The following is a 16,322-nucleotide window of genomic DNA, read 5'->3' as shown; positions in this document are numbered from 1 at the left end:
TGTTTCAAACTAATCATACCTTTCAACCAAGTTTTGTAAAGTAAATTAACATTTGATTGATTAATCCAACCTCTTCAAGTCCTAAATTTTGCATTATATTTCTTTTAAATGTGTGTGATTTCTTATTCAGAATGTTGGTTTTGATCTTATATATTTCCAACATGTTATGTTAAAATTAACACACTGTTAAGAGGCTAATCCAGGCTATTTTTATAAACCCATTTCCGCATAGTATAAATTAATATCTTGAAAATCAAATTTAAATCCCACACCCTAACTCACCCAAAAAAATGAAAGAAAGATAGCTTTGGCAAAAACTATAGCAAGATAGACACAATAGGCCACATATGTTACAATTTACAAGAGATTTGCTATTACATGCAGATCTTTCTCTAGTTGCACTTACGCAGACTTTGCATGATTTGAGAATATCATAGCTTGTATACACATGGTGTCGTTTGATTTGATGAAGGCTTTGATGCTTTGGGGTTGTGAAGCTTGCGGACGTTTATTTTCTATGAGCCCATTTCTCTTTTTTTATTTTGGACCCAAATCAAGAAGGGGTCTCTATTTCCTAGTTCCCTTACACATATCTTTTTGACATCTTGCAAATTACTATTATAACATTCAATTATGCATCTAATCAAGAGCCAAATCTTGATAGTGAGGAATTAATCAAATCACATGAAATTGAAACAATCTAAAAGACAAGATGTCTCACCTTGTTACTCCATATAGACTCAGATGATCGTAAATTTCCATATTCAAACTTTCCTAGAATATACCACATATAAATAAATAATAAAATTGGAGAACTATTTGAAAAAGTACAAAGCAGAAAAGCTGCATAAATAGTAAGAGATATTCAAGTCCTAATTTTTAATGAAATTTGAGTCTTGACTTGTAAAAAAAATAGTTTAACCTATATTTTTTTCACCAAAAAAATTAATGATAAATTCAAAACCTTATTGTTAATGTCACCCACAAATTATGCTCTCTTCAAAACACTCTCACCATGATTAATAATAGGAATAATAATTAGTCTTTCCTACCTAATATATATTAGAAAGAATAATAGTTGAGTCCCAAAACATCAAATTAATAATAGGTCTTCAATAATTTTTTTAAAAATAAATTGTAAATATCAATTTATGTAATTTTACAATTTAAATTTTTGATTGTAAGAGTGTCATCCTCATTCCCATAATTCCAATTCTAATATATCAAACAAGGCATTAATTGTCTCATCTCTTTTCTCTTTTACTTTGTCTCTAATATATCTTCACTTCCTCTTCAACCTTGCAATATTCTATATATATCTATAATCTACGAACTCTTTATTCCCTTTGCTTTCATTCCTATCTAGTCACAATATCTTCAACCTCTTTATCCACATGGCTTCATCAATAACTACTATTTCCTCATCAGAGCCCTAAAAGCTTCAAACATCTCATATTTCAAGCATCAAAGCTTTCATTGAATCAAACGACATCATTCAAATCCCTTCCACCTACAACTCTATCTCTAAGCTTCATGAAGATGTTGCAAAATATGAGATTGCTACTTCTATCCCTATCATTGACTTCTCCCTCCTCACCTCTAACGACCCTCACGTTCATGCCAATGTCGTTCAAGAACTTGGCCTTGTTTGCAAAGAATAGGGCTTCTTCATGGTAAATTTTCAACCTTTCCTTAAACCAAGGCTTAGAAGTGGTATTATAGTAGTTAGGTATGTCATTTTTTAGATCATAAATCATGGGATTTTGGAGAAGCTAATGAAGGATCTACTGAACATGTCTATGGAGTTTCACAACTTGTCTTTGGAGGAGAAGAAGGACCTTGCAAATAAAGAGCTGATCTTTTGTTAATTTATTTTTGACTAATTTATCTCTTATTATATTAAATCCCTATTTTATTAATTTTTTTGTGCATATATGTTTGAAATATTATTTTTCCCAACTTATATGTTTCATTTAAAAAAATACTAAATGAATAAGTTTGTATAACAAAAAAAAATAGAATATGAATAAAAGGGTTAAAAATATCCATTGATTTTTTTGGGATAACTTGAGAATGATTTTAGATAACATCTATGTTTAAAGAAAAGAATTTTAGTCCAATATATGTAACCTAATGATTAACTAGTAATAGAGTGGATAAAAGTAAAGTTTCAAAAATAGAAAAGAGGTATGTGTTTTGTAATTATTGATTCTAGGGGTGGTTCATATAAATTTCAAAATAAAATAGATGTATTTTATAATTAAGGTAAAATAAAAGGGAGGTGAAAGTATTAATCATAATTATTTAACTTAACCACCCTCTCTTAGTTTCTAACCCTAGCTTGCTTGTTTTGTTGTGTTTTGGTGGTATTATTAGATTGTGACTAATGGAAGGTACAAGAGTATTCGGCACAAAAGTAGTTGTGAATGAAAGACATGCAAGAGTTACTTTTGCACTTGGGAATGGTCCATCACTTGAGAACGAAACAGGTCTTGCACCTGAGTTACTTGAAAAGGAACAACCATTTTATAAGACAATCAAGTACAAGGATTACTTCAAAGTTCAACACAGGGTCAGGATTGCTGATAAGACAGGCTTAGATCTCATTCGTATTAATAATTAATTAATTCTCCAATTAATTATAAATTGATGATGTAATCTATGTATCTTATTTGTTATAATCCACGACTCGAGTTCATGTCTTGGTATAGCTTATATGCTTATGGATTTTGTGTGATGGCGAGATGATGGATTGATATTAAGTTGTGCTTGTTATTAATTGTATTTTATTGATTAGACTGTTCTTTTGTTACATTGTATTAATTTTATAAGGTAAGTTATAATTTTTAAAAAAAAAATTTATCCCTAATCTAGCCCTTCCCCGTATAAAAAGGGGAACATACACATACCGTACACACAGGTATGTTAATGTTGGATTTGAATCTAAAACCTCTTCCAAACAAAGAAAGTGGAGTTGCTACTAAGATAACAAACTAGTAATATGTTATATTTCATCCGTTTAAAAATGTAAGGTATTTTTAGTCTTTTAATGTATAATCATTGTCTTTTTTCAAAAGTACTCTTATTAATAAATGACTTTATATTTATTGTAGGGTATTTAATAGAAGTAAATATAAAAAATAATATTAATTTAAAAGTAAATAACTATTTTATGAGAGAGTGAAATTTGATTAAAAATATTTTATATTTTTAATGGATGGAGTAACAGTATCACAACAGTAAAACTAATATTATGCCCAAAAAGAAACAAAAGAAAAGGCTATGCATGTAAATGTCAAAATGACCTGACGTACGTGCATCCTGTATCAATTCACAATTAAGGACCAAATTGGGGGGAAAGAATAGAATATATTTAAAAAAATAAAAATAAAAATAAAATTATCAAATGTTAAAAAAAGATAAGTCTATTATATCCATGAAAGGAGAAAGATAATTAATTAATTTATAAAATTAAAAATTATGATTTATAAAATTTATAAAGAATATAGTGATTCTCGTATTTATAATGCATGTGTACTATTGAATTTTATCATATTTTTAATTTATTTTTATTTCTATTTATTAATTTATTTCATTTTCATTATTTTCAGCACTAAAATGTAGGACACGTGTGTCTCAATTATTAAGAGTCTCGTCCACCAAACTCGTGAGACAAAGCCACAATTAAAGAGACCCATGCAACCAAACAGAAATGTCAGGTTCATGATTCGCACAGATTTTATATGCACAAGCCCGCATATCACTTTGTCAGAGATTATTAGATATCGCCCATTTCACAGTATGTCACAAGCGACATCAAAAACTTCATTACTTTCTCAGTGATTGGCCAGTTTCTTTTTCTTTTGTTAATCGCCACACAGCACAAAACCAAAGATTCTAATTATCATGGGAAGAGAACAAAGAGGTGAGTGAAAAAAATATAATCTTTTAACTAAAAATCTTGAGACTCAACTCTTTAAGGTTATAGCTCTTTTTAATTTATTATGTATCTATTATAAACTTCCTACATTAAACAATCATATGTTCAATATACATCTCTAAAAAAATTTTGTAGAATTCATAAATAATAAGTTTATTTTCCAGACTTCACGCTATGTACAGAACCTACTTATAAGATATTTACCTCCAAAACAGAAAGGGCTGCTTGAAGACAAAATTAGGGAAAAGTATCATGAACATAAACACGTGCTGATACGGAGAAAGCAGAAGTACGATATAATTATATGCCAGACTCCAGAGTTAAAGGGGTCCAGTTTTGGTGTCAATCCAGGCCATCCATATATATATATTTTTTTATTTTTATATTTTAAATAAAGTATTATTTCAATAGGTAAAAAATTAAAATTAAAATAATTTTATAATTATTACTCTATAAAAAGTAATTTTTATGTAAAAAAATAAACATTTAAAATTTTAAATTTAAATCGTTAAAATCAATTTCAAATGACCCAGATTTATGCTATGACAATGAGGACCAAAAAGCCAAACCCTAGCATGTTTACCCTATAACGTCCAAAATAACCAGAGCACGTGCTTTCACTATTGCTCTCTGTTCTCACTTCTCAATTATTACTGAGCATGTTGTCTACCACATTCTCTCCCCACAATTATTAAAACTAAAGTCAGAAATAAAGATCGAACTTAAAGGGTCGGGTTTAAAAATTTTATTTAAATAAGAGTTTGAATTTTAAAATAATTTTTTTTAAAGTAATCGAGCTTGAGGGTTTGGCCCTGATAAGCCCTGTAAAAAGGGCTCGGGCTCGAGTAGCCCTTCAAGCCCTGTTATATTATTATTTTTTTTTTTTGGTGGAACATGTATTTGAAGCCAATGACCTACTCACCTGATCCTACACACATTATATTATTATTATTTTTAATTTATTCTAAAATTAATTTAATATAATTTAATAAATATCAGTGTATAGTATAAAATTATTAATATTTTTTATTTTTCTATAATTATTATGTTTGTGTATTTATAAAAAATGAATTATTTTTTAACCAAGATTTAAATTTTATTACTAGACTTCTAAATATTTGTTGTTTAATTTTTAAAAAATTATGAGAATTTTATTTTTTTTAATTTCAAAATATTTTAATTAATTTATAATGTTTAATTTTATTTTTATTATTTTTTTATTTTTTTTTAAAAAAGGGCCGAGTTTGAGAAATGGGGTTCAAAATAGGAAACCGGACTTTAAGGCTCAGGCCCTTAAGGGCCGGGCCCGTCCATATTCCCAGCTCTAATCAAAACTCGACCACCCCCACTTTGCTCTCCCTCCTGCATTATTATTTTGTATATCTCTTAATTATTTATTTAAAACAATATGGCTCAATATTTCTTAGATTTGTGCAGTGCATGAACTTGCATCCAATTATTAGAGATAGAAAGAAGAAAGAATATACCAAGGAGAAAAGATGTTGAAATTAAAGAAGCATTTCAATTCACTAATACGGACTATGGAAATTGATGGAAGCTTGGAAGAGACGTTTTGGCTGCATGTGAGATTTGAATTTGAACTGTATTTGGATTAAATTTACTGTTCGGACACCTAAAATTTCATATCATATGGAAATTCAATCCACTTTTTTATACTAACTCCTTCATAATTTGAAATACTCTATAGATCACCTATCAATAATAAGTTATAATAACATCTTTTTTAGAGGAAAAAGATTTGATTCATGATGGAGTAATATCTTCCTTTTGGTTTCTTTTTTTCTTTTTTAATTTACACTACCCCATCAATAGATTTATTCATTGCAATATATTCACCGGATTCTACTAGAACTTTGAAAATTGAGCCATAATTTTTTTTTCTTACTTTCACACCTGATATTTTGAAGCATTTGGGTTCATTGCCTTCTCAGTCCACTTCAGGCTAATCCAAATCTTCACTTAAGTGGGGCTTTCTTTGAAGAGTTTCACAGTATCACTAACGATGCATGTTCAACTATGCACTACTATATATCTTGAGATTTGAATATGAGATCTCAAGTTAAATTATCTAAGTTTCTAATTATTTAAACAAGCGCATGTTGGTAGTCATGGTTGATGTTTAGGTATTTGTAGTTTTCTTTCTTTTTTTTCCTAGGGCCTTGGGGATTTTTTTTTTTCGGTGGAAATTTTTTTATTTGGGCTTGGACCCTTTTTGACTTTGTAGACCTTTTGTGATTTCGTTTCTTATAGCGTATGTAATCTACTTAATATCCGGAAAAACAAAGTCCAAATGCCGAAACGTAAGTTTATTTCTCTCTTCCTCAGAAATGACTTCAACATTTTGAAAATCCAACCGTGTATATATATATATATATATGATCAGTATCGACGTATGATATTAAAGTCCCACAAGCACAAGCACATATTCCCTCCTCCAGTTCTCCAAGTACTATTCTCTTGGGGGGAAAGTAATGTCTAAGAACTGTAACCTCATAAATGATAAAATTTAGATTGAAGAGTTTTAAAGGATACAATTTTTTAAATAAATAAAATTTGCATCTTGACTTGTAAAGAGTATTTTTCAACTTTTTTTTATTCACCTTAAAAATAAGTGCCTTATAGGAAAATGAATATCAATTACGTCCTTAAAATAATGGTTGGTCAAGTCATAAATATGTAATTTAAGAGACTTAATTAATATTAATTTTTTATAGAGTTTTATGTGTAATTTTATGAGTCATTTTCTGTAATTTTTAAGATTGTTTTTTTGTAATTTTTAAATTAATTAATGATTAAGTTAACTTTAATGTGCTCAATGCACCATTTTTAAACGTTGGGAGAGTGAAATTACATTACATGAAAGTTTATAATGACAAATGCTCTTGAATAAATAGTTGAAAAGATAAAAATATCATTTAACCCAAAACTAATTTGTTGATTAAAAGAGGCATTAAACTTATAAACTTTTTTTTTAATCTAGGTAGGACTCATAACAGTTGTTATGGTTTACCTGTTAATGTCCAGAATAACCAGAGCACATGCTTTCACCGTTGCTCTCTATTCCCACTTGTCAATTATTACAGAGTATGTTTGCCTCCACACTCTCTCCCCACAGTTATGAAAACTCGACTGCCCCACTTGTTACTTGTCTCCACATCTTCTTCTCACTCATTCCTCCATTATTATCCTGTATTATTCCAATCTGTAATTATTATTTTTTATTTTTTATTGCTTTTCTTGCTTCATTTCTATTCGCAGTATCTAACTATCTTCAAACAGTCCAATTCTCATCCATGGCTTCTTCACCTATTACTATTACTATTCCTTTATCAGAACCTCAAAAGCTTCATCAAGCTTCTGCTGTTTGGAGCATCAAACACTTCATTGAATTAAACGGCCACATTCCCATGATCCCATCCCCTCCACATACTACTCTCTCACTGATCGTCGTCATGATGATGATGCTGCAGACGAGCTTGCTTCTTCCATTCCCGTCATTGACTTCTCTCTCCTCACTTCCCAAGATCCTCAAATCTACGCCCACTTCAAGAACTTGGTCATGCCTGTAAAGAATGGGGCTTCTTCATGGTAATAATTATGTTTTGATGATCATAAGATTTTCATTGCAATAAGATTCCTAAATGTACGTTCTTAAATTGATCATGTCACTTCCAGATTACAAAACATAGGATTTCAGAGGAACTAATGGAGGATGTGATAAAGAAGTCTGGAGTTTCACAAGTTGCCTCTGGAAAAGATGGAATTCTCCAACAAAGAACTGATCACACCCATCAGATTTGGAACCAGCTCCCTTCCTTATGGAGAGAAGGTTCATTACTGGAAGGATTATCTCAAACTCACAACTTTTCCTGAATTTCATTTCCCTCACAAGCCCCCTAATTACAAGTATACCTTCAATTTCAACATTTCTCTTTGTTTTTTCCCTGTTTCTCTTACTCCCTCTGTTTTTATGTATAAATTATCTTCTAAAAAGAATTTGTAGTTTTTTTTGGGTAAAAATGTAAATTTAGTGACTAACTATTTTTTCAAGAAAATTTGGTAACCTATACTATGAGGTGGTGCAAAATAAATTAACAATTATAAAAAATGGAGCATGGAGCACTGACCATTAACTTTTAACAAACAGACGTTTCTTTTCAAAATTATAGGACCCACACTTCACACTCTTCTCTCTCTCTTCCTCGTTTCTTAGTCTACCATCAGTGACTTTCGGCAATGCAGTTTCAAGCAGTGAAACCCAAAAGCCAAGAACCACATTTCCTAAAGGATATGGTTCATAAGGAGACCCAATTTCTGTGCAAGGAAGGGAGTAGGATGCTATAGGTATAAAGGATTAGAATTTGTCAAAGAAGCAGAGGAAATAGAAAAATCTAGAGATCAGTCACAATAAGCTTGCCAAGAGCGTGATAGGTTCCATTGGGCTAGGTGGCAACAAAGGGGAAAATGAGGAGGATGGTGATAAGGACATCCATAGAGAAAAGGAAAAGGGTATAGAGGCCCTGCTTGTTCTAATAAGAGTCAATGAAACTAACGAGGGAAATGAGGAGGATGAGAAAGCCAGTAGAAGTTTTGAATGCACTCATTATCAGGTTTCTCAACAAGCCAAATGATGGCTGCAATGATGGGGATGGAAATGAGGAAGGCAATGAAGTTGAGGATGGCAGTGATGTTGTTGATGACTCCTATTTTATTGGTTTTGGAGTTTGGAAGAGAATTGTGGAGGCGTGGACAGCATCTTTGACTTCTTCCTCGACTGGACTCTCAATCTTTTCCTTCATTGGGAATTCTTATAATCGGATTTTACTTTGTGAGTGCTCTTTTAGCCTTGATTTGGAACTGTTGCTAGGAAAATACGCAAGTTGTTCAAGATTATAGAATGGATAACTAATTGAGAAGGGGGAAGGAGAGAAAGGTAAAGAAGAAAGAGGGATCAAATTAGGAGGAGACATGTGGTTTGGTAGTCAAATAATTTGGTCAAACAAACATCCACCTGTTCAAAACTAAAATGGCCGCCCAGGCTTTGTTTTTAATATTTCATAATTTATTTTGTATCACCTTATAGTATATGTATCCAGTGCTTTTATAAAAATAGTTGGTGATAGCTAAATTTGCATCTCTGCCTTTTTTTAAGTTGCTTCACCTAAAAAGATAGATAATTAATTATTTTTTCAATTTTACCCTTTCACAATTTTCTATGAGTAGGGAGTAAAAAGTAGCATGAAAAACAAAAGGGATAATTTCAATTAAGTACCTCTATAGAGACTTAATTTTAGGTGAGTCTAAATTTTTTTTTTTAAATTTCAGTTCAGTATAGGGGAGAAAAGTCAAAAGAACTTCACCGATGAAAAGACCAAGATATCCTTTATTTGTTATGCAGAATCACTAGTTGTTAACTTTCTTACTACAGTTGTTAATTTACTAATATCACTTGTAAATTGCATTCATTTACTAGACAATCAGTAACATTAATTGTTAATTTTGCTAACTTTACTTTTTAATGTACTAACATCAGTTGTAAAAAATTACAAGACTTATCAGTAAGTTATAATTGATGTTTGTAAATTACAAAACCTATCAGTAAGTTACAACTAATGTTAGTAAATTAACAAGTATAATTTATAATTTGACAACTAATCTTACTGCTTATAATTAAAAAAATTATGTTAAGTATTATATAATTATTGACATATCAACTCATTTAATTTGTAATTCATATTAGTAAATTAACAAGTGGATTAAGAAAATTAACAACTGGTGATTCTGCACAATACGTGGAGGGTATTTTGATCTTTTTACCGATGAAATTCTTTTGACTTTTTTCCCTTGAATTAAATTGAAATTTCAAAAAAAATTTAACCCACTTGAAATTAAGTTTCTATAAAGGTACTTAACTGAAATTCTCTTACAACAAAAAAGTGTTTTTAAAAATTTTGCATTTAATGAAGTTAAATTGAGAAATTTCTTTCTTTTTAGAAAACACCAATAATTTAATGACATCTCCTTAATTTCAGTGAGATGGTTAAAAGTGACTTATAAATTACTAGGAAAAAAATCTTGAGAATTTAAATCTTCTAAATTAAGATCTATGAATTTTAATAAAGTTTGCTTTTTTAAAGATCAAAAAAAAATTATTTTATATGTTATAAAAAAATAGAATCATGAAAATATTACAAATGAAAACTTCATAAAAATTCATATGTACATCTAAATTGTAGAGGACTTAGCTTAAAAATCCAATTTGTTTTAAATTAAATTAAAGTCCTACACAAAACATATTTATATGAATAGATACATGAATCTAACATCATAAAATTTTGGGTTAAATAGCAATGTCAAATCACACTTATATGAATCCTCTTGCTCAACAATATGAAGAGCATAAGAAAATCTCTCAAAGCTTTAACAAGTAATGTCAAAGTTATATTTTGATTGCAAATATGGCATTTTCATTGAATTACTTTTTTTTAAATTTTTTAACGGGAGATTGCATTTGAGTAATTGAGTACAATAAGAGAATCAAAGATGTGCAAGGACTTTGCTAGAAGGAATATCAGAGAGCTTAGGATTACAACCCAACATCATTATTGAGTCCACAGGTTTTGAATCAAGCCATCAAACATGTCAAGTGAACTTATATCCTCCATGTCCTCAGCCAAACCTTACTTTAGGGTTGCTTCCTCATTCTAACAATGGCTTGCTAACCCTCCTTATTGGAAAAGAATCAAAGGCCTTCAAGTGAAACACTATGACAATGGGGTTAATGTGAATCCTCTACCTCATTGCTTACTTGCCAACATTGAAGATCAACTTGAGGTCACTCTTCAAATTTTAATTCAACCATGCATATTCTATTTTTGATGGTTCTAGCTTCTAATTAATTAATGGCCTTATTGATTGCTATGTGTTTTTGAATTGATTGATTAGATTGTGAGTAACAAAAGGTATAAGAGCATGTGGCACAGAGTAGTGGTGAATGAAAGAGACTCAAGGCTAAGTTTTGCACTAAAGAATGGACCAACTCTTGATAAAGAAATAGGGCCTGCAATGGGGCTGTTAGAGAAGGAAAAGCCATTGTTCAAGAGCATCAACTATAAGGAATATTTACAAGTTCAACAAGAGGCTAGAATTGTTGACAATAGAGGCTTGGATATGATTTATCTGCATAATGTTGCAAACTAATCACACCTTTCAACCAAATTTTGTAAAGTAAATTAATTGTTTGATTGATTAATCCAACCTCTTCAACTTTTAAAAGTGGCATTTCTTTTAATGTGATTTCTCATTCAGAATGTTGGTTTTGGTCTTATTTCCAACATGCATGTTTGTTTAAATTAACACACTATTAGGAGGCTAATCCAGGTTATTTTCATAAACCCATTTCTCCATGGTATTAATTAATCTCTCTTGAAAATGGTAATTAAATCCCACACCCTCACCAAAAAAAAACTAGAGAAAGATAGACACAATACACCACATATATTACAATTTACATGAGATTTTCTATTACATGCACATCTTTCTCTAGTTACACAGACTTATATGATTAAAGAATATCAGAGTCTTTATACACATGGTATCGTTTGATTCAATAAATAGGCTTTGATGCTTTAAACCTTTTTTTTTATTAGAGGCAATCCTGTTCGAGGCATTATTGGGCATTAAATATGAACACCTCTTCTAACAAAAATTTAAACATTAATTTATCATATTTGGGTTGTGAAGCTTTGCAAGCATTTATTTCTATGAGCTCATTCCCTTTTTCTAAGACCCAATAAAGAAAGGCCTACATTGCCTAGTTCCCTTGCACATACCCTTTTGACATCTTGCAAATTACAATTAAAACATTCAATCATGCATCTAATCAAGAGTCAAACCTTATTTAAAACCTATCTTTTTTCACTATAAAAAATTAATGCTAAATTCAAAACCTTATTGTTAATGTTACCCATAAATTATACTCTATCAAAAACACTCTCACAGTGATAATAATTGGAATAATAATTAGTCTTTCTTGCCCAACATATATCAAGATGAATAATAGTTAAGTCTCAAAACATTAAATTAATAGTCGTTAGGTTTCAATAAAAAAATTTTAAAAAAAAAATTTGCAAATATTAATTCAAATAATTTACAAATTCAAGAATTTTATGTTGTAAGATTATCATTCTTATTCCCTTTCCATAACTCCAATTCTAATTTACTAACCAAGGTATTAGTTGTATTGTCTCTTTCCTCTTTTCACTTCGCCCCCAATCTTCACTTCCTCATCAACCCTGCAATATTCTAATATATCTATAATCTAATCTATATATGAACTTATTCTTCCCTTGCTTTCATTTCTAGCTAATCACAATAGCTTCAACCTTTATTCACATGGCTTCATCAGTAGTCACTATTTCGTCATCAAAGCCCCAAGAGCTTCAAGCATCTCATATTTCAAGCGTTAAAGCTTTCATTGAATCAAACAACGCCATTTCAATCCCTTCCACCTACTACTCTATCACTGAGCTTCGTAAAGATGTTGTAGAAGACGACCTTGCTGCTTCCATCCCTGTTATTGACTTCGCTCTCCTCACCTCCGACGACCCTCACGTCCACGCTAACACTGTTCAAGATCTCGGCAGTGTCTGCAAAGAATCGGGCTTCTTCATGGTAAATTTTCAACCTTTTCCTTAACCAAGGTTTAGAAAGTGGTTTTAGTACTTGGATACATCACTTTCCAGATCATAAATCATGGGATCGAAGAAGAAGCTGATGAAGGATCTACTGAACATGTCCATGGAGTTTCACAACTTGTCTTTTGAGGAGAAGAAGGAGCTTGCAAATGAAGAACTGATCACACCCATTAGATATGGCACTAGTACTCTTCCTCATGGAGAGAAAGTTCATTATTGGAGAGATTATCTTAAAGTTGAAACACATCCTAATCAATTTCCCTCACAAGCCTCCTGGTTTCTCGTATGTTTCAAGAACTTCATCATCATCCACCTTCTTTTTTTCTCTCTCTTCTTCATTGAACACCTTGGTTTTTGTTCTTTGTAGCAAGCTTGCATTCGAGTACAGTAGGAAAATCAGGGAGGTGTTGAGGATTTTGCTTCAAGGAGTATCCGAGCGTTTAGAAGTTTAAGGTTACAACCCAAAGCCATTATTGAGTACACAGACTATGATTCAAGTTATCAGACTTGTCAAGTCAAACTTGTATCCTCCATGTCCTCAACCAGACCTCGTTTTAGCGTTGCCTCCACATAATGATAATGGCTTGATGGACACTTCTCGTTCAAAATGGACATAAATGGCCTTCAGTCATGCACGATGGCAAATGGGTCAATGTCAACCCTCTCCTAACTGCATACTTGTCAACATTGGAGATCAACTTGAGGTTATTTCAACTTTCAAACATGTTGAATCTAGTATATCCATTTTCTACATTTTACATTGTATCGGTCAATAATATTTACACTTACCTCTATTTCATTTGGTTAAAATTATAGCAACCTCTATTCTATTTTTAAAACCTCCATTTAGTCAAATTCGTAATATTGTTAGGAGTATTGTTAAAGAAACTAAAATTCTTAATTTTTATTTATAATTATATTTAAAAATTAAAATCATTAATTTCCCTTGGTCTATACTCTCCAAATTTAAGGAACTTTAAATAATTAAGTACAACAATATTTAAATAAATGATTTATAAATAGTGAATTAAAATTATAAAATAAAATAAATTATATTGATATGTGTTTTAAAATATTATTTTAGCCAACTTATTTAAAAAAAAACTAAATAAACTAGTTTTCCTAACAAAAAAAATTAAAATATGAATTAAAAAGGGTAAAAAAATATCCATTAATTTTTTGGGGTAACTTAAGAATGAATTTTAGATAACATATGTTTAAAGAGAGGTATTTTTGGTCAAACATATGTTACTTAATAATCAACTAACACTTGAATAGATGAAAGCAAAAGTTTTAAAAATAGGAGGAAGGTATGCGTTTTGTAATACTAATTCTAGGAGAGGTTGTATAAGTTTTAAAAATAGAAAAGAGGCTATAATTAAGGTTAAATAGAAGGGGGGTTAAAGTATTTACTCATAATTAGTTAACTTAACCACCTCTCATCTTCTAACCCTAGCTTGGCTTTCTTTGTTGTGTTTTTGGTGGAATATATTATTAGAGGATGACAAATGGAAGGTACAAGAGTATTAGGCACCGAGCAGTGGCGAATGAAAGGACCCACAAGGGTTACTTTTGCACTAGGTAATGGTCCTTCACTAGAGAATGAAACTGGTCCTGCACCTGAGTTACTTGAGAAGGAACAACCAATTTATAAGACAATCAAGTACAAGGACTATTTGAAGTTCAACATGAGGCCAGAATTGCCAATAAGAGAGGATTGGATATCATTCGTATTAATAATTAATTATAAACTGATGATGTAATATTCTATGGATCTTAACTACGACTTGAGTTTTGCCTGTCTAGGTATAGCTTATATGCTTATAGATTTGTGTGATGGGGAGATGATGGAATGATATTAAGTTGTGTTTGTTTTAAAGACCGTTCATTTGTTATGTGTATAATTTCATAGGGCAAGTTTTAACTTATAAGAGTGTCAAAGAAGAAAAAAATGTGATTATATATAAGAAGATATAGTAAAAGTAATAATATGCTCAACAACAACAAACAACAAAAGAAAAAGAAAGAGGCCAATGTATGTAAACGTCAAAAACTCAAAATCAACTTGCGCGTGCGTAGGTCCCTTATCAATTCACCATTAGGGGCGGCTTGGTTGTTATTGGATAAGAGCATCAAACAAACGAACAAGTTAAAGAAATGAGAGAAAGAGAGTGGGCATATAGCAATCACCTGTCTATTATGTCATAGTTACTTACACTTCTTTTCGTTTGTTAAAAAAATTCATATAATTGTTTTAAAAAAATTATAGTATATTATTATCACAAACTCTTCTTGGACATTTGAAATTTCATTTCTATCTATCTATTGACCGTTAATTTTAACTTTTTAACTTTTAAATCACTAAAATGACCCTCTTTAACATAGAATTATCTCAAAATCTATATTATCCAAAAAAATTTATTATGTTATAAAAATTTTTATTTTTTATTATATTATGAAATTTTAGACATTATTTTATCAAATTTACTGAATTTTGTTTATCTATTTTTTGACATAGCTGAAAAACATAGTCATATATTTTTACTCATCACATAACATCAAATGATACAAGTTTAAGAGATCATATAAATAATTTAAATTTAAATTTTTAAATTATAATTTATTAGGTTGCGAGGTAAATTAGTAAATAAAATTTGTTTCAATATAAATTTTAATTTAACAACAAATTGGACTAAATTTATGTTTTTTAAAATGAGGAAATGTTTTATGTAATTAAGGAAAATGAAAGGGTTGGTTAAAATATTTTACTTTAAAGATAAAAATAGAATGATCAAGATGAGTTTGAAAAGAAATAAGTCATCCATGTTTATAAAGAAAAATAATTTAGTTTATAAGATGAGGTTCTGATTCAACAAGGTATTTAAAGGTGTGGAGTCGAAAGGCAGGCCGACAAGCCCAATTCCTCCAAAATTGATCATTTTCTAATGCCGGCCATTATTTACGAAACTCAGTATCACCTGCAAACTCGTTTATTTTTTTTATTTTTTAAATTTTTAAAAGTTAAAATTTTCAATTATAATATATCACTTTTTAAAAAGAATGCAAATTATAATGTTCAAAAGTTAAAAAATAAATAATAAAAATTATCATTTTAAAGTATAAACATATCCTAAGTTTAAATCCAATTTTAAAAATTAAAAATATTTTAGACCAACAAAATTTAAAATATTTTATTTTTTAAGGATAAAATAAAAATAAGCTTAAACCGTCTAAGCACAAATCCATTTTTTAAAGGTATAGCAGGGTTGAGCTTCAAAATTTAATTTTTTATAATTTATCATTTTTTTCAAATTCAAACTTTTATATAAGATAAGCCTGAACAGGCAGTCCATGGGTCCAACTCTTATTCCATTTTTAAGTGTGACAATTTTTTACATTTATAATTTTATTTTATATACTTACATGAGAGGGAGGATAATCTAGTGCATTTTTGTGATTATTATTTTTCACTTTTCATTTTCAGCATCCAAAAACGGTACGACTCATGCGTGTCTCAATCATTGAGAGTCTATCGTCCACAAAAACTCTTAGACTCAGGACACCGCCACGGTTACAGAATCAGGACAAAGAATTGTCAGGTTCATGATTCTGCAGATAATGCACAAACGCCCACAACATGTCATTGTAGAGACTTCTGGTGACCA

The 16,322-nt window shown here is 30.1% G+C and overlaps 1 protein-coding gene and 1 pseudogene across 1 annotated transcript; both read left to right on the top strand.

Moving 5' to 3' along the window:
* Positions 1 to 8,503: 8,503 nt before the first annotated feature.
* Positions 8,504 to 11,161, top strand: LOC129301477 (jasmonate-induced oxygenase 4-like; annotated as a pseudogene).
* A 1,158-nt stretch (positions 11,162 to 12,319) lies between these two features.
* On the top strand, positions 12,320 to 12,786 carry LOC129301476 (jasmonate-induced oxygenase 3-like). Its single transcript, XM_054940040.1, has 2 exons — positions 12,320 to 12,634; positions 12,706 to 12,786. Exons 1-2 carry the CDS (start codon positions 12,356 to 12,358, stop codon positions 12,784 to 12,786), a joined length of 360 nt encoding a protein of 119 aa, XP_054796015.1. The 5' UTR covers positions 12,320 to 12,355.
* Positions 12,787 to 16,322: the final 3,536 nt, after the last annotated feature.

This window comes from Prosopis cineraria, unplaced genomic scaffold (assembly GCF_029017545.1).
Source record: "Prosopis cineraria cultivar Desert tree isolate PC_DT_omini unplaced genomic scaffold, ASM2901754v1 PC2144, whole genome shotgun sequence".
Taxonomy (NCBI): Eukaryota; Viridiplantae; Streptophyta; class Magnoliopsida; order Fabales; family Fabaceae; genus Prosopis; species Prosopis cineraria.
This window is presented reverse-complemented; position numbering and strand designations above follow the sequence as displayed.